At 37.6% G+C, this 19970-nt stretch overlaps 1 protein-coding gene across 6 annotated transcripts in view; it reads right to left on the bottom strand.

Moving 5' to 3' along the window:
* Positions 1-455: 455 nt before the first annotated feature.
* The window catches only part of LOC104040115 (phosphatidylinositol-binding clathrin assembly protein), a 33464-nt gene continuing 13949 nt past the window's right edge, over positions 456-19970 (bottom strand). Inside the window, exons 8-22 of one of the 6 annotated variants that reach the window (XM_064463317.1) lie at positions 19520-19561; positions 15113-15198; positions 13922-14045; positions 11929-12065; positions 11519-11622; positions 10494-10640; positions 9985-10044; positions 9779-9889; positions 8813-8929; positions 8665-8695; positions 8037-8157; positions 5910-5966; positions 5448-5555; positions 4807-4861; positions 456-1894 (exon numbers count right to left, since the gene is read on the bottom strand). In XM_064463317.1, the coding sequence (XP_064319387.1) occupies positions 4847-4861; positions 5448-5555; positions 5910-5966; positions 8037-8157; positions 8665-8695; positions 8813-8929; positions 9779-9889; positions 9985-10044; positions 10494-10640; positions 11519-11622; positions 11929-12065; positions 13922-14045; positions 15113-15198; positions 19520-19561 (1260 nt within the window). In that variant the 3' untranslated portion in view covers positions 456-1894; positions 4807-4846. Of the gene's footprint in view, positions 4862-5447; positions 5556-5909; positions 5967-8036; positions 8158-8664; positions 8696-8812; positions 8930-9778; positions 9890-9984; positions 10045-10493; positions 10641-11518; positions 11623-11928; positions 12066-13921; positions 14046-15112; positions 15199-19519; positions 19562-19970 lie in introns of all 6 variants that reach the window. The other 5 variants (XM_064463323.1, XM_064463319.1, XM_064463320.1 and 2 more) reach the window with 5 other exon arrangements.

The raw sequence follows: 19970 nt of genomic DNA, 5'->3' as shown, positions 1-19970 counted from the left end.
CAGTTAGGGAGCTAATCTAAGCTCAGGCAAGCTAAACCAAGACTAAACCACCTTCCCCGGCCCCAAAAACCCTCAGAAGGCTCCTGGGCAGCTACGAACAACAAACCCCCCACAATTAGGTGTTCTCATGGGGTGGAGCTTTTTACATGGTAAGGTGCAGATCTGCAAAAAACCCAAAAAAACCTTACGCTCCGTGCAGTGTAGTGACACCACAGGCAGAGAATGGTGAAGACTTGCCCACTGATCAAGCTAAACCACACTGATAATTGGAATAATTATTCCCACATAAATCTACATGATTCCCCCTAATCCCACACAAATTCCCACGTAATCCCCCATTAAATGTAAATGCAGATGAGTAACAAACTGATCAAGCATCCTAATCCAGCTGTTATTAGCATTATAGAAAGCCTTAAGCCTGAGAACGCATTAAAGAATGATCATGTACACACACCTTCCATGTGCCAAAGTTTATTTTTTTTCCAAAACTTGTTTCATCAAATAATTGGATATGAGCAGTTTTTAAAAAACAAACAGTTTGTGTATTAACAAATTGTGAAGTTCCACAATTAAAATATCAACACAGCAGTCTTGTGCTTAGGCTTCTTTTTAAAAAATTATTAATTCATAGAACATAAACCCTCAAAATTTTTTTCCAGTTTGTGGCTAGTGTATTTTCCACACATTCTGTATTCTTATAAAATGAAGGAACTCATGTAAAGGAACAGCTGTACAAGAATACATCTGAAAAAAAGCCTGAACAACCTAAATTATAGTAGCTCCTTTTAAATAAATATCCAATAAAAGGCACAAACCTGTTATGGGGAAAAACATAACATACAAAACAAGACCTATTAAATAAATAACGTAAAGGGTGGGTTGGGGTGAGGGAAATCTCTTCCAGCACCTATTTTGTCACTGCTCCAAGATGAAATTCCAGCCAAACATTTGGTAAAGGATTCAACTTAATCACAAGGATACACGTTCGCAATATACTGAAAGATTTGATGTTACAATTCCTGTTGTAACTGTACCAGTTACTACAATCTCTTTAAATAAATGATCATGAGAATCTGTGTAAAGTAGTGATGCAGCGATGTATATATCAATGACGAGTCAAATACAACTCCGGCGTAATAGCAACAGGTTTTCTATATTCCTAGCTATCAGTAATATATAAATGATAACATGTACAGTTTCCATTGCTTAAAAATATAATCTTTTAAATGGAAATAAATGACTGATACACAGTGCCTTTAGATGTTGTCCTTACAATACAAACTACCCAAAACAAAGTTTTCCTTTTTATGTACAAATTCAGCACCGATCCACAGTGCGTACTATTCTAATTGTAACCCCACCCTCCCTGCCACACATCAAAAAACCCAGACGGGGGTACACCCTGTATTCAATCTTGTCAGGTTTTTTTTTGTTGTTGTTGGTTTTTTTTTGGGTGTGGTTTTTTTTTTTAAACAAAACTCCATTTGTTATTTTTACCTACAAGTATTCCACCACTATGCTCACAGAACACATTTCTCTAGTACATGTGTCCAAAATAAAAAAAAAAATCAATTCCATAACTTCTCGGAGGCAAAGTCAAACTATATCTAGAGAACATTAGAAAACCCCAGTTATTTAAAAAGAGGTACACTTTCAAGTCCAACAGGCCTAACGCAACCAACCTCCCCAAATCCCCCCAGAAGTTATCTTACGGCATATCCCATGAAAGACAGCCTCCCCGTAGCAGCAAGAAGTCCCGACAGTCAGGCTTGAACAACCCACTGAAGTACAATTAATGCAAAGCACACAGCATACTTCGAGTCTTCCTCCTTGTTCCGACAAACACGGAGTGACATCTTAATTATCTGCGTTCTGAAGTATTCGGAACAGGATTCTGATCAATGAGTCGGAAGGGAACAGAAGGGACAGTCACATTTATATACGCCTCTCACCACAACAGCTCTTGTGGGCTATTACAGTTACCCTCAAGAACAACCTTTGTCTTCAAAGTGGTTTTTTTGGGAGAACAAGCTCTGAGCCATAAAAGCCTTGACAGCATACCAAGCCCTTGGTTTATTATTTCCAATGTCTGACCTATGTTATTTAAAACACAGTCCTCTGCCATTTTATGCATTCCCATACGTGCACAAGGAAGACGTTGGCAAAAAGCTAGCCTGTGCACTTTTGTGCAGAGAAGTGTGTAATCCATCTTTTATTCATAAGGATAAATCTGAATGCCGTGCTTTAATGCATCAAACATTCTGAACGAGACTAAAAAGACAGTAGCTTTTAAAGTTTTTAGGATTGACTTTGTGGCTGTTTCTCCTTTTTTAATACTAAATGAATTGGTATCAGACAGCTTTGCTACAAGAAAGCGTACCAAAGAACCATTAAAAATCCAGAGCAAATCAGATGTAGTGCAAACTATACCTAGTACTAAATCCATTTCTGAGAGAACTACACTCCAGATATTCAGAATGCTCTGCAATAAAGTTATAACAAATATATACTGTTTGCCAGGCATTTATTTGCATATTTTATTAAAATAACGGATTATTACTTATACAACTCAGTATGAAAGAAAGACCTGACAGCTTACAGTGCTAGGAACTGCCTGACTGTAGCGCTCTGTCGTTAATGCCCAGACATTTATTACTACGCCTACTGGTCTAATCTGAACTCAAGACACTTCAATGCTGAATAGATCAATGGAATTCGCTATTCCTTAAACCAACAGTCCCCTCAACACAACGACCCATTCTAAATGGCATCTATTCCCTCATCATGCGGAGGGCAACTATAGGCACTGAAAAACTCATTGGCTTAAAATTGTACAATTGTTCAACCCAGTGAAGGTGGATTAAAGCTTGAAGCCCTTTTTAATTCAGACTAGAACACTGAATTGCTATACACCCATCCAAATTCTTTTAATATCAAGACACATTCAGAAACTTTTAAGTTTTAAATTTCTGCAATGTTACATTTCCCAAGATGTTAGTGGTTACAGATTCCAAGGGCTGGGGGGGTGGTTTTTAAATTTTGCTTCTTTTGAGTTGTTTCACTTGGCAAAAGTATTTCCATAGGGTTAAGAAAAACTGCTTTTACACTCTTTGGACAGAATTAAGCATTTAGAAAAAGAAGGCTTGTTCCCACTATGAGGAAAGGGCTGTATTTCAGAAGTTCCCTACAGGACAGTTTGACAAGATTCTCGGCCTATTTGCATTTACAGTGAGAGTCAGAGATATTTCTGCAATTATAGACTCCCCAAAAGACATGCTACTCTGGAGGTCTACTTATTGTAATGATAGAAAACTAATAATTTTTTGAAAGAACAGCTTTTATCTTAATGATTAGTAGAAGTCATTTTACAGGAGAGCTTTAAATTGTATTCTGCCACAAAACTGGTGGAAGAAAGGTTGCTCAATTCTATTTACTTGTTACTAACCATCTTTTTTTTTTTAAATGCTATCACTTTTTATCGGACATTAAAAATACAAGACAAGGCATTTTCATTGCCTATTCCGGTTTTGGAGAAAGACTTAAATACAAAAGACGTGCCAGAAGTCTGTACACATCTGACCCATCATGAATAGCATACTTCATAAATCAGTTGATTTAAAAGATTTTTTCCTCTCAAAAAGAGTTGATTTCTTAACATAGCATTTTTACTTTGAAATTACTACAGAAGAAAATTACTGCAGCAAAGAAAAGATTTTTCTAGAAGTTTGCACATATTTACACATTTAAAAATAACTACTTTTATACGGTTTACAACTAGGTTCTTATTTCTGAAAAGCAGCACAAGCTATTCTTGACAGCCAGATCATTTCAGTGTAGGTGCCAGTTCAAAAGTGTCAGCACTTTTGCAAGGTTTGCTTCTTTTGACCTAAAGGACTTGTAAAAAAACCTGGACCTCCTGCCTCTTTTGCAGTTAGCAACAAGATTTTCAAATTGCTCCCGTTTTCTGCTACTGGGGATACCTACATTCGCTGCTCCCAAAGCTACTCTTCCTCGAGCGAGGAAAGACGCTATCTGCAGAGAAGATAGTCGACAGAAGCACAGCTGCCTTCACCTGTTGGAGGCTGCACATGCTGTTCCGTGTGTTCACTTGTTCCCCCTACTCCATCACAGACTTTCAGCCCATATTGGAGCCTGGCTTTTTCAACTAGCCACGTAACACTGACATACCAATGGAGCAATTTATTATTTTTATTCTATATATATAGTATAATATATATACGTAATATGTATGTATCTCATCGATTCACAGCATTTTGAACTCACATTATAAAGTCTGCAAATTACTATAAGCTATTCTAATGTAAAAAAGCTGTCTGATTTCACACAAAATTGGCCTTATGATAATGCAAGCATTGCTCTATCAGAGTATTTATTAGAGCACATAAAAATTTTATTGCTCAACTTCATTTGTTTTGTGTCTTGGTTACAACAGCCACAGAATTTATGGAGAAAATAAATAGCTTCAACATCCTCTGTTAACTTCCTATAGTAATCCACTGATGAATAAGGATGTGGAGCAATCACGTAACCCCTCCTCAGCTTTCAAGATGATAATCCAGCTTGCACCTTTCGAGGTAACCTCAGTAAAACAGTTTTCCACTAAGCAGTTAAAAAAAAAAATAATCGGTGAACAAACATGACTTCACATGACTGCAGTGACTGTTATAAACAAGAATCTCTAAAGCATTGCAATTCAAAATAATATTGTATTATACAGGGAAGAAACAGTTGCCCTGTTCAGAAAAACATCATGGAAAGACTGAAATTCTGTCCTTTCTTTTTTACCAGTATTTGGTTGTTGTCACATCTTGCTGCTTTGGCGGCTCTACATAAACTGTATCTGTGAAGTAGAAATATATATTAATGCTGTTACTTACGTAACACATGGTTTCTCAGGGTTTTAGAATTATTAAACTATTCAACTGCCTTGTTACTTTTAAGTTAAGACTATGGGTTTTGGCACTTCAAAAAAATCCCCAAAGAACTTTAAGACCAACATATTTGGATGGCAGGAGTGCACAGTTTTTTTTGACTTGAATGATCTCCTTCCCATGCCTTTTGCACCACCACCTGATCCTTCAGAAAGCTTTCACCACTGCTCTACTCAGGCTGACTGAATCAAGTACCCAGCTAATGTCACAGTAAGTCTAAATTCTAGATATCTTCATCACTCCCACTTCCTTAATACTGACACAGTAAGAAGTTAGCCACAAAGTCTCCCATTTTTACTTTCTTACTTGCTTCCTACGTTTGCATGGTCCCACCATCTGAATTTGCTTCCTTGCCAGCAAAAGCTGTTGCCCTTGACTGAGGAACCCCTCACTCTCAAATGCAGAAATACATTAGCAGCCCTTCATGAAACATTCGGTTGCTTTTACCAAGACTGAATCTTCAGTGGGATCTCAAGATTAAAGAAAACCGTTCACCTGAGTTTCAGAAACAGGTGCAAAAGGATTTGTTGGCCTTAGACCAGGCTGCGTATACATCATTGACTGGGGTGCCATCAAGGGAGCAGCTCCAATCTGAGGAGGTACCTGTTAGAAAAAACAAAAACCCCACAAAACAGGTATATAAAATTCAAACTAATTCCAGAAGATATATCTTTTTGCATTTTAAGTTTAGTGGAAAATAAGCATGTAAAGCATACACACACAGTGTAAAGTCAATGCTTTTAATAAAATTTGTATAAAATTTAGAGTAATCTCTTCCAATGCACAGTGTGAAGAAACTATAATATCACTCTATTATAAGAGTGAAGCTATGAGGTCACACTTCTGAAACAATGCATTTAAGTTGCAAGATGGTATGTGCGTAATAATGCCTGCCATGAAACCCACTGGAGGGGACAATTAGGTTTTTCAGGAATACAAAGCAATCACGTTTCTTACCATTCCATATACAGGCACTTGAGGTGTGGTCAATGGGTATGCGATAGGAGCAGGTACCTTCAATCAAGAAAATTTTAATGCATTTTAGATAAGCTAACACATACTAGTTATTTACGTAAAAGTGAAAAATACATTTTTCAACACTTAAAATAACCAATGTATTTACAAGAAATTGACTTACATATCCAGGATAGTGTACTCCATTCTGGCACAGCAAAAGGAGTAAGGACAGAAAATTATTTAAGAGGTATTCGAACCAGAAATTCTAACCAAGAGATGGATTCAAGTCCAGTACCATAACTGTCTGAAACTATGCTCACCTCATTTATCAAAACAATTAAAGTGGGAGGGGGAAAAAAGTGCAAGGACAGTGACATCAGTAACTATGCCTGTTACCTTGGATAGGCTCCCTGCCTAGAAAGTTCACTAGTAAGACTTAGAGCAAAAACGGAAATTTTACTAAATCCAGCCAGATTTGAGTGTATCGCACAAATATTTGTGTAAGAAGCTTTCAGAGGCCATGGCATGCAATATTCCTTCTTCCTCCCATTATGTGTGAGAATGGCATCGGGAAACAAAAAAAAGACAACCCACAAGGAAGGCAGTGACCATTCAGCTTAAAAAACAAACAGCAATAGATGTTGAGTCAGGTAGATGTTGCTCACATACTAACTGATGTCTGCAACACATCACAATATGGTTTTGTTCATAGGGACAGCAATGCGTGACTTCATATTACCATGCGTTGTTAAGTAGTGCTCATGATATCAAAAATGGAGTGCAAGTTAAAATACTTCAACTATGAAGGAGTATACAGACAACACATGAATTGGAGGGTTAGTACTCAAAGCCAGAGAGACCAAGCCAGGACAGTTAGACCTTTCCAATACTAGGGTACTGACTTCAAAGATGCTCATAACCAAGCTAGTTCTTTGCATCATTAATTGTTGGAATCCCAAGCAAATGAGTGAGCAGGTACCTGGCATAAAGCACTCAAATTCTTAGACCAGAAAGTATTAAACATGAACACATGAAATAAGACACAACCCAAATCCACAGTGATCACTGTGTGCTAAGGTGCCCTCTATCTTTCAAAAATAAGAATGCATCAGCACGCTAACAACATATTCTAGAGTACCAAGAGGGGATAAAATGATTTTATGATCTCAGAAGTCTCACAAAGGAGCGCTATACAACTGAGACACCCTCTCATCTGAATTTCTGAGTTTGAGTCCAATACTGCATTTAATACTCTATTCAACTTTGACAATTTTGAAAGAGCATACTCACAGAAGATGAGGAAAATAGGCATTACATGCAAAGCTATTCTCATTGGAAAATGGAAGTCAGACAGCAGTCCAAAATTCATAGCAAATATGGCCATTACCCTAGTTGTACATATAACAGATGAACATCCTCCTTCCCTCCAAGGCAGCTGTATTTCACACATGATTTGTATTTGTATCAATATATATGAATATAAGATACTTGAAACATCTCTTTTAAAAGCATAGGAAAAGTCAGTTGTCTACAAACATCCCTCCAAGAAATCAAAATTATTCTTTTAAATAACTATGAAACTTCCACTTAGTATTTTGTACTGTGTTAAAAATATGAAGTTGCTGTTGAGCATTATCAAAAGTCTAAAGTACTGCTTGACCTGATAATTAAGGTGCCTTGCAGGGGTTGCAGCAGTTTTTCATGTGATAAAACTGAAAGAGGAGCGAGAACTGGAAGGAACAGCAGTTTTGCCCTTGAAACACATTCTTAGGATTCCTAAAGGTGCTTGTGTGATGTGTGGGCGCACATGCAGGGGCATCTCAAACATGCACATCAGAAATTTTCTGGTTTGGGGTCATTTGTTTCAACTCAAAAAGAACTTATGAAGTGAGAGATATCTCAAGTGAAAGACCGATTATTTCAGTCTTTAATGGTCAAATTTTACAGCGAGGGAAAATAAAGCATACTAAAGTTTCTACCTCATTTAGTTTGAGGAGCAATCCTATGAGCATTCCCCCTGCCCCCAAGTCTTGTTGCAAACAGCCTATGCTATTCTTTTTAAGTTAATTCAAACAGGGAAGTAGCGTTTGCTAGAACAACAGATGACTTCAATAGCACAGAAGTTACCATATGTGGAATAGCAGGTAAGGGAGTAGGGTTCCATGTGGTCGATGTGCTTGTTTTTGCTTGCCAGTTTGTTCCACCAGTAAGTTTTTTCTCTGTAGGCTGGGTCCACTGCATATCCGATCTAGAAGTGAAACTGTGGTATTACTTTTCATGGAGAGTCAACAGCTAGAGTAACAACATCATAATGGAAAACCAAGACATGCCTTAATATCTGTACACAGCTGAAATCTATGAGTGGATGAAACACTCAGGATGTCAGTAACTACTTACATCTCTCTGTTCCAGTAAGTATGAAATCTGGGCGTTCTGTTTTGTGTTAAAAGTAAACTATCATTACCACACTGTACAGCGTAACCATTAGTTGGAGTTTAATGTAACCACAATATCTTTTATGGTGCTCCATAAAAATACTTAACAATAACAGCAATTGCAAAACTGCAGTGAATTACTTCAGAAGGTAAGGTCAACCATGTTACGGTGGCTGACCACAGACTCACTGTTTCAATGCTGTACTTGGTAGCAGATTACTTTCACGAGTTGAGACTCTTGCCACATTAGTGCTGGTAAACTGTGCCAGAGACTACCAAGTAGTCATGTATGAATATTTTAAGTACATATATGCACTTACTTTTTGGATGGAGTTCCTCCAAAGCCGAGATCTGGGGGGAAAAGAAAGACAAAATTGCTGAGTACTTTTAATTTTGGGGGGGTGGGGAGAAGCTTGGTTTGTTTTCAGTTACAAAGGGGAAAGTTATATTTCAAAGCTCCACACTTACTTCCCACTAGATTAGCAAGTGAAGAATCGAGGTCATTTGCCAAAATTTTTCCACTCTGCTGATTGGCTGAAGTGGTTCTTTGACTTTGTGATGCTACCGTGGGTTGCAATACATCATCTAGAAAGTTAAAAGCTAAGCAAAGAACATAAAAGCAACTGTTAACAAAACAGTTACACAACAGTTATTAAGAGACATCCATAAGCCAGGGAGGCGTTTTCTTTATAGAACACCAGGTAGTTTGAGCATTTATATGCTGAGGTTCAACATGCTGAAAGTGTTTAGGCTTAGACAGAACCATAGTTTAACCTCTTTTTTAATGGAATACTATATTGTAGCTAGTAGAATCTTTAATTTTACTTCAGCAGTAACTGATGGTATTTCTGAAGGTAAGATGAATCTCCCCTTAAACAACCTTCTTCAGGTTTAGATAGTTTTAAAGTGTTCTTATAACTCAGCATAGCAGTGATTTCATGATACTGCCAGCATCCTGAACGTACAGGAGAGTTCCTTTGCTGTATGTTCATAAGGACATTGAATACACAGCAAAAGAGCACCGGGAGAGAGATCCTACTCAGCTGTTCTTCAAGCAACATACACACAACTAGTTTTGCATTTTTATAATGCCTCTTAATGAAGTTAGCAGGAACTCATTATCAAGAGAAAACACTGAAGAAAGAAAAAGCACTGAAAATAGATTAACATAAACTTACCCGTTAAGAGTTGGTGGGCCACGTTCCAAGTTCATTCCCCCCAAAAGAGAAGAAACCATTATTACACAGTATATGACATTGGTCAAAGCTAATTTTAAAGTAAATAACTACAGCTGAACTGATCACCTGTTATCAGCCCTATGATGAGCTTGCAAATATATTGTTATGAAATTTTGAAGTGCAGTAGCAATTATGCTAAGTTGTTAAGCAGCTATTGCCTGTAGGGTGTAAATGTGTCAGAAGCTAGAGTTTTTACCGCCTGTAGTCCTGTATTCTGGTGCTGTAGATTTTCCTCCAAAAACAGCATCAAAGTCGACATTTATTGTTGAAGAGGTGGTACTTGGAGGAGCTGAATGAAGAGGAAAACCTGAAAAAAGGATGTTTAGGGTAATCAGTACCCCCATGGAGTAATAACACTCGTTACAGTGAATCCAGAAAATTGAAAAAAAAAAATCAAATTACCATCAACAGTCAGAGGATGATACACAGAAGCATATGTAGGTTTATTACCACTAAAGTCATCTTCATGAAAGAGAGAAGAAAATAAGATCAGTTTAAAAGAGAAAAGGAAGAGGAGACCCAAAAATTAAGTCTGAAGTTAAGAATTTTTAGTAATAAAAAGGGATATTTTTTTTATTTAACAAATTTGAAAATCTCAAGTTATTCCTGCATTTCCCATTACAAAAGAGAAAGCAGGTTGCAGTTTGAAAGAAATCAGCAAGAATTCCAGCAACACTGCAAGTCTTAATAAGTCTAGGTTGGGCAAGCTGAACAGAACAATGAGTTATTTCAACTGGAAAAATAAAGCTTTAAGGGAACAGATCATCTACTACATCTGGAATTAATGCATCATTTTCACTTGTTAATAAAAAGTGAAGATTGGTCCAAACCACAAAAAGATTACAGGGCTCAGTTTATTAGCATTATTATCTCCAGTCGCAAAGAAATTGTGTTTTGTTTGGGTTTTTTACCACTAAACAGTTCCACCGTTTGTTTGGAGGAAAAAGTAGAATTGATGAAAGGGGTAGTAGATTTTACAGCTTCTTCAACTGGCTTCATGTCAAAGATGTCCAGATGAGGTGGAGAACCAACACAACCATTTGAGGACGAGAAAGGACCTTGCAGATGCAGAAGTGAAGGAAAGAATACAGAGTACAAACAATGGAAAAGAAAAACAGACTGAAATGACTGAAAATGAGAATCTCTAGACAAAGTCAAACTGTAAATATTCCACCTAGTGATCTGCCCATTAAAGATACAAGTTCTTAAGTTTCAGATAAAAATCATAACAGCTCTTTAGAATTATTTTCCCTAAATAAAGTTTTCCCATTGGGTGGGAGGAGGAGAATGACAGAACATTTATCAAAAAAGTTAGATACTACATTTTTGGCTTCAAGAACCTTTTAAATAGCACATAAGGGTATCGATCCCACCTATTAAAATACCAACACGTAAAATGGTGCTAACATTGCCTTCTTTCAGCATTTAATACGTTTCTTTTACATCTATCCTGATTATTCTTTGGAGGCATGGGTGAGGGTAGAGAGAATGCTGGGCCCAGGAAACTGCAAACAGCAGCTTTAAGAACTTTGAAGTCGCCAACACCCTTTAAATGAGAAGTATATTAAGATCACTTAATGGAATGGAAATACTAGTCCAGCATCTTTTCAGTTACATCTGCTTAGTTTGTATTTCCCAACATTTTTAAACTTTGATTTTTAGTTCCATTTCTTCTACCTGTCCCCTTTATTGAGTAGCTCCTTCATTCCATCTACGGCTCATTGACACTACTGCTACGTGTTAAAAAGTAGTAACTTTTCTATAACAGTTTGCCAGAGCTTTCAGATTACTTGTATTATGTCAAGGATAAAAACGTTTGAATCCAGAGTAATTAAGGTTTAAGACGTAGATTCAATTAAGTATGAAACTGTATTTTATTCTTGTATTCTAAGAATTCACCCATCATTTAGACAGTCAAATCATCTTATCAGCTCACCTCCCCAAGCAGTGCTTGCTGATGTTGATATAGCTGGAGTACTCTGCACAGTTGGAACAAATGCAGGCTGAAGATCAAAAAGATCACTAGAAAGGTTGGGCATGCTGAATAAGAAGAGAAACATGAAGATGTGATAGACATTTTGGTTTTGTGTTATACAAATATTCACACCAATCCCCCTTTCTCTTGGTCACCAGTAGCCCATCAATAACAGCGGTACAAAACAAAAATAGCTACTAAGCACTTATTGACCGATACCAGAATTCTTGTGAATACACCAGGAAAGCATCAGCAAAAGGTTACTCTTGAAAAGTACTTGAGAAGTAACTAGCCTCAGTGCTTTGCAGTTGACTGCAGAGCTATGGGCTAATGTAGTAACTGCCTGCTTCAGAAAGCGAAGTATCTCTCACCTGTTTGTTGTGGGTGCTGGTACTGCAAAGAGGTCAACAGCTACAGTGGTATTCACACTTTTTCCTGATAAGGTGCTTGGGGATGCTGATGTGGAAGTGGAATTTGATACTACAGAAATCTCCCTTAATCGCTGCTCCTGAAAGATGAGACATAAAATGCAAAATGTAGTTTTATTACTTTATTATCCCTTCAGTCCTGAAGACCTTTTACAAGAAGTTTTAATTATGGTCTTAGTGAATAAAGTTATTTTTTTGTAAAGTCCTGAAAACAGAAAGATGATTGAAATTAGAGAGATAGGAGTATCTGTTTTAACAAAGCCTTTACAAATCAGGCTGGGACTTGAGGTTTTAAATAATTTTTTTAAACCATCTATAACTGCCTAGAAGTAAAACACTTCTAGTCAAACTACACATTCTAGGCTCCCTTCCTAGTCACCCAGATAAACAGGCCAATGGACCTTTGTTCAGGAAGACCCCTCTCTCTCTACTGTTAGGATCTCTTCATAGTTCAGCGCAGATGTTCGGAAGTCAGATTGACAACGTGCATCCTAATAACATCCATGTACTGGTGCTTTTAAACTAGCAAAATAAAACTCTAGTTTACGTTGCTAATTCTAGGTTTGCATCCCTTATTACTTCTAGATATGCCGACTGCATGTATACAGCACAGGCGTATGTTTCATACTGCTTGCATTCCTCAAGTAAAACACTGAGTGAGCTAGCAAGCTTCCCCTCCCCGTGAAAATTTTTATCAACTGATTTGATTATTCTGTTGCAGCAGCTACAAGTCCTATTACAGTAGAAGTGGGACAGTGAAGAGGAGAGACATCTGATGCAACTCCTGGAGAAAAATAAAAAGCAACCAAAAAACCCCAACATCATCATCACAACATCTGCTGAGATTCAAGCGAAGCAGTTCAGCAGCAGGCAGCAAGGAACACTAGGATTCTAGCCTAACAGCAAAGAAACCTGCTTCACATTGATTTAAAAAATATGCCAAGTCAGGGAAGCAGAGAATCTCCAGTAGACATCCATAACTCCAGAGATGAAACTCAACTCTACATTACTGTCAAAGTTTACTTTCACACTCCAAATAGCTTTAAGGCTCTCATAAAGTGGCCTCCAGCTGACATGAGCAGAACTGCTTCATCATTTAGGTGTGTCTAGAGATGTTAAAGCAACACAAGAACAAATTCTCAACTGACCCACTTGCATGTGCCTGGGACATGACAGAACTACAGACTTAACTTTCAGCAAGAGAAGCATCTTGCCTTGTTTGAGATTTTATACCATGTATGTTCTCAGGAAACAGTATTATGGACAAGCTAAAAGGACCTGAAAGACCAGGATTCAGGCCCTATGAGAGGGATCTTACTAAGACGACTGCTCAGCAAGTACCAACGAGCAAAGGAAAGCCCATTAAGGAACCAAGAGAGAGCACACTGATTTTCTTTCAAATGTTTATTTTCAAAGTCCATAAATTATACCTAAATACATTTCAAACTGCTTTTCAAACTGAATTATAGACTTATAGATAAGCACAGTTAAATGTGGAGAATACACACTACAGCTCTGTCATTAGAGCAGCATGACTGAAGAATCACACTAAAGCCATATTCCATATATCATGGGGAAAAATAATTCCCTCCTACCAATAATCAGTCTTACAATGGCAATGCTCTGTGTTCAGCTGCTGAGGTGTAACCTAGAAAGATTCCTTTTGCGAATCTTTGAGATAAATAACAATCTCTTATAAGGAAGAATATAAAATATTTATATCAGCTGTGTATTATTCAAATCATAATCCTGGCAGAAGGGTCACTACATACTGGCAGCCATCACACCTGCATCTTAGAGAATCATGCCATGGCCTCTCTTAAGATAGAGCTCCCCCCACCATACACTATTTTAAGCCAATCCTGGTTTTCACTTGTATCCAGTCAAAAAAAAAATCTCAGGATGCAAACTTTTAAGAAAAAAAAAAATATAGTACCTTAAGTGCCTGCAGTCTAGCTTGCTCCTCCTCCAACGCCTGCTGCTTTTCTTTCTCATCCATCCTGCTAAATGACATTCCTGTGTTGGCAAGTGTGGAAACAGCACTGGATAGGGCACTAGCTCTAAAAACAATAATAAATAAGAATGTTTTATTAAGAAAGTCAGGTATACATCACTTAGAGTTCAAATGATCAAGTGCCTTATCTAGTTGTGTGTCATTCCCCCTCCACTCCAGCCTTTTCCACCCTTAGTCTCTGGCAGGGAAAAGCAGACAACCCAATAATGAGGGAGTTTGGTGACAAAGCAGCATTGAGTATACAGGGTTACTCCTGCAAGTTTCAGCTGGTAGGAACTAGAAAGTGCAGAACACATCAGTTGTCTTTTTTCTTTAAGGTCATACAGACTAGGCTGGAATTCTATTCCATTCAAGTGCCAGAGGCACAGAAAGCTTGTTTGTACCTATTATATGTATAACAGTAAACAAAGCACACAAGTTACATAGTATACTTTTTAGCAGAATACTGTGGTAGTAAACCCTCAGAACCTGCAACAAAAGAAATCTTGAGGAGCAAGACAGCAACTCAGGAATGTAGCTTACACCCATACATTTATCAATATTTACCAAGTTTCTGGGGGAGAATGCCTATGCCAAAAGAGATCTCACTCTTCAGTCAGAAGTACTGTTCATACATATAGATACCATCCTTGACAGAAAGAATTACACAATTCCCGTCAGCACAAAGCAGCTACGCTAATTTGGCTGTTCTGAGAAGGGACTGAAGAACTTTTATAAGCAGGTTAAGATAAATTCAGTCTGAGAGGTAGATAGTTGACAGTAAAGATAAATACTGTGATTAAAAAAGCCTCAAAACCCAAATACCTTAGGAGTCTTATAAGCCAAAGGACTTCAAACAAGTAAAAGCTTAAAAAAAATATACAAGGTCTCAGCTTAGTGGTTTATTACAGCCTAATAAGGAGTCTGTCAGAGACACAGGCAGACATACTTACATTTAAAATGTGATTAAGCTATCACACTACTACTCACTAAATGCTTCATTTATACTTCTAGGAAGATGTATTTGGAAGTGAGTAAAATTCAGGAACACTAAATGACTGAATCCTGAAAACTCTTAGTATGAAGGTGACAAATCCTAAGTATAGGCATTGCTGTAATTCATTGGGTGCTCACCTGCTGGCAGCAGAGACTTCTTTTGTTTTCTTCCCCTCCACAGAGGCCAAATGCTGTTCCAGTGCCTCAAGCAAGCTGCTGGGTGCCTAAAGTTAAAGTATTTATAAAACACTGCTTCTAGACAACACATCATTGTTTAGTACACAGTTTAGTTTCCTCATCCACTAAAAACGAAAACCCACACATGAATAACTGTGCCTTTGGGTTTTGCTGCCATCCTGCACACCTGGACTCTATCTAACCAGCTGTGGTTCTTTAAAAGGAGTGGCACCACAGAGACACACAGTAAGGATTCCTCTGGAGTAGGTCTGCTGTGTACACAAGCTGCATTCTTGTTTTTGGCAAGATTATTTGATATGTTAAGATTAATCCAATACTTACAGCTATTTAAGAAGTACTCCCTTAAACTCGCACAAGTACCAAAATGAAGCCTTTGCACTTTTGATCCCTTTCCTCCCACAACAACAAAAAGCCAATCACTTTCCATTCAAATATTTACAGTCAAAGGCTTGCATTAAAGACACCTGAATACAGCAGAATGGTAGGCCTGATTAAAAAACCCCACTAATCAAATTCAGCCTGATCCCAACAAACTATTGCAGGCTAAGTAGCTACTCAACATGACTACACAATAAACCAACTCAATTACTCCAAAGTCTTTGGTAGCCTAAAACATTAGAAACTAGCAACATCACTTCAAATAAAGTTTTTTTTTTTCAGATTCCACTACCCACACAGATACCCCCCAACCCCATGGAAGAAAGTGTTACCCAATTAGAAGTTTTTAAACATTAAGCTGTTTTTAAAGCAATGAAGAAGATTCAAAAAAACCAGGCTTCTTGACACTTAAATCCAGTAGGAAGTCAGGCACTAGATACTGCAGCTGAGACTTGAGACACTTCATGAGTTTTAGGTGACCAATACTCATAAGCTTACCAAGACTCTTGAGAGCACAGTCGTGACATTATTCAGTAGAGACAAATATTTTAACTGATAGGTAACAGAAAACACCAAGCTTAAAATACACAGACTAAGGTACACCAGAGCTACTTTGGTTCCCACAAAAAACTAGAAAAATGCCAGTCATAACCTGCCTTCTTTCTACCATATATCCAGTACAGAAATATTTCTTCCATACCAAAGGAAACAGCTTCAAAGCTCAATAAATTTGAACTCATCTTGATTACGCAGTCTTAGTAGGATTTCCCCAAGTTGCCCTACAAAAACAACCTTCATCAAGCAAAATAATTAGGCTGGCACTTTCGGAAGCGTTCACTGCCTTGCTCTTGTAGCCACATTGCTCTTGTGGCTTTTAACTACATAGTCCACACTCCATAAAACAAGTCAAATAAATCCTACTACCAATTCAGACAAAGGAAATAGACCTCTGAAGTTTTAACCTGCTTGCCAGCACAGTCCTCATCTGGCAGGGTTTCAGAGACGTTAAACCTCTCCTACCACTTGCCAATTTTCAGTAGGTAGAACAGATGTGACAGGCATTGTTTGGAAGAAAAACAGGCTTGCCCTTGCTAGCCCTTCTGTACCAAGAGCTAGACTAAGTATTTCCTGGAAAGACAAAAAATATTAATCATACAAGGCTTTGGCAAGTTCCCTTCTGAAATACTGAGCACAATTTTAGTTTCCCACATTCAGTGAAGGCCAATTCAAGCTACAAGAGATGCAGAGAAAATCAATTAGAATAATCCTATAAAACTGCTTGTCTGAAAGTTAAGGCCTGAGTTGATATTTCTTTCTATAAATAGAGCTACATAAGCTAAGACAGTGTAGTTACCTCAGCAATTTGTCATTAGTAATTTTGGTGTTCAAACTAGACAGCTAAACCCCAACGGGAAACACTCAAAATACCCTTCATGGACAAAAAATAACCCGCCACAAACAAACAAAGAGACACCAGAAAACCAACCCATACTCTTACCTTTCAAGGATGAACAACAGTTTGCAAAAGGCACTGCATAACACAGACAGATAACCTTAATAACAGGCAACTATATCCTAATTCCAGAAAGTTTTTCCTAGTCTTTTTTTTTTTTGAAGGCCACTCTAAAACTTATCTGTATGGAAAAGCATATTCTATACTTCCTACTTCTAAAACCCTCTGAAAAACACCCTCAACCATAAAACCTAAAACCAACAAACCAGTAACTTCCCTGAACTCTCTCATCCCTGCGGACATCCAACAAAACATCAGAGATGAAATTTTGAGTGAACAGATCTTAGTAGGTTTATGTCAGAGAAGATGCCTGGGCTAATACAGACTTGAAAAAGGCTGCATTTTATGACTCAGCCTCTCTCCCAAAGACATCTGACAGACTAACATCCATACAGAGGAAAACGACCCAGACGCATTCATGAAAGACTAGCTGCTATAAACACAAAGTAAGCAACATCACCGTTAAACAGGGCACCTACAAAGGATTTTCTTTATAGGAACTGGCAAAAGTGGCAGTAGTGTGAACATGAGAACCACGGAAGAAAAACACTTCATGTAGCAGAAGTAATAAACCACTAAAGAGACAACACCATTGTTGTCAGAACAGCTTAAGAAAACTGAAATATGCATATCCCAGAACAAAAACAAAGTATTTGGGGTAAAAAAAAGAAGGGTATGGTAGACCAGGGCAGAAACAAAAAGACATGATCCTGTCAGAACTTGTTCCAGAAACAACCACACCAAAAATTAATTTTTTTGTGAAAGCCTAGTATTAAGAAATTTCAGCAAATTCTTTTAATGTGGCACTAAATTGATGTACAATTATTCAACTGTCATTAAATGCCATGAAATTTACTATGGAAGTGGAATGCTTAACAGTGGCACTGAGATTGCCAAAATACACAGGATGCTGACATCTACCACCACAGTTTAGAGTTGCCTTTCATGTCTAAGTGCACTTAAAACAAAACAGCCAACCTATTAGAAAAAAAAATGTTGTGAGAACAGTAGATATAAAGGGTTTCACTCACTGAAAGTTTCAGATAAAAAAAGAGCAGCAAAATTAACTTAAATCCCCTGTTCTCAGTAAATAAAATAACCCCTGCTTTGACAAGCCTTATAATGACTGAATTAACTGGGCAAGTGTACCCACACAAAGTGTAACTTCAGACCCGAGTGTAATTTGATTAGCATAATACAGACCAACTGAATATTGCTGTACTAATCAAAAGATAGAGTAAGATACTAAGATCAAACACCAAGAGAAAACATCAAATTACACCTTTCACTCATTACCTGCTCTTACCATGCTGGTCATATTTCTTTCCTATCGCCAAGGCCTAGGAGTTCTTAAAGGTGTTAATATTAATTGCTAGGAGCAGGTATTAGAGATTTGTGCTTTGAAACATGTATGGTTTCAAATGGAAATCACACTGTAGGCAGTAATGAACAACACTGACAATGGAAGTTTGTGGTTTAGATTTGATTTCCATATTAAAAAGACACTGATAAAATTTAGGCAAGTCTTCACAGTAGATATATTTTTACATGATTAACCCATGAAATTTAATTTTATGAAGGTGGTGTAGGATTAGATGTGACCCTTCAGAGCTTACACACTATATTTTAACTGTTTCACACTGACACCACTTAAACGGCTTGACTACTCTAGACTGCTACGGCACTCTAGTTTATTGCCCAAGTCTTCGGACAGATTGCCATTTACTCTACCCATCAGGTTACTCTGTGCTACAGAATACCAAATACCTCTGTCCTGTTGGGCTGGTCCTAGGTTAGAAATACAGCGTCCCTATGAACTAAAGGGACTTGCAAAGAATAATTTTGTGCGCTTCTGCAAACTAGGAGTGTCTCCTGCTCACAAGGTCAATCCACCTTTCTCACCTCCTTTCTGCTCCTCAATTTACCCTCACTAGACTGTGCTCCCCTGCATTCCACCTTTTAGACTAGATTTTCCAGCATGCAACCAGTATTGTGCACATCCCTCATACTACTGTGTAATACCGAAGCCAGTGTTAAGTGCTGATATAGAATCATCAGAACTATTCAGACCTCAGGGGAAAGAAAAAAATACTTGACTGAACTAGGTAACTGTAATCATTGTGTCAGAAGACATCAAGTTATGGTGAACTGGAAGGTTTTCCTCAAGGCATGGCATGACACTTGTGGCTTACGTGCCAGTGAATCTTCTGTGATAAAAACCATAAGTTCTTGAAAAACATTGTCTGTGAGTTTTATTGCTTTAAATAATAAAAATAAAATCTTAAGAGCTGCAAAGTGCAATTACTGAGTACATCTAATCCATGGAAAAAGTCACCATACCTAAATACACAGAAGAGAATACGTTCTTGAGGTGAATGATTACTATGAGACACACCAACCTTTAAAACCACAAAGAACAAAATGATTGGGTTAATCAATATGATATGTACACTGACCTGAGTAAGATCTGGAATGTCACCCTGATCAATTCCAACTTGCTGGGTTTACAAAAAAAAATAAAAAAGAAAAAAGTACATTACTACATGCAATGGCAGTGAAAATAAGAACCAGTGATGTCTGAATGTTACATAGAAACAAACATATTAAAAAGGGATATTCATAACTTTCTGAACTGGTACGAGTTTCACTAGTGACGCACCTTAGAAATCACAAGTGCTTTAAATTGCATCTCAAAGCAAACCCAGCTTTTCATCCAGCCTAACTTTTTCATGTAGAAAAGCTTCCGAGGAACATAAACACCCACATTGCTTACTGGAACTACTTCTCCATTTTGAGCAGTAAAGGAGAGCACTGTAAATAGGCTGTAACATTCAGTTCATACATTTTGGACCATTCATGAAATTTAAAACAGCACTTGAGAAAATTTACTATGTTGTCTGGCTAATA

The sequence above is a fragment of the Phalacrocorax carbo genome, chromosome 11 (assembly GCF_963921805.1).
Source record: "Phalacrocorax carbo chromosome 11, bPhaCar2.1, whole genome shotgun sequence".
In the NCBI taxonomy this organism is placed as follows: Eukaryota; Metazoa; Chordata; class Aves; order Suliformes; family Phalacrocoracidae; genus Phalacrocorax; species Phalacrocorax carbo.
This window is presented reverse-complemented; position numbering and strand designations above follow the sequence as displayed.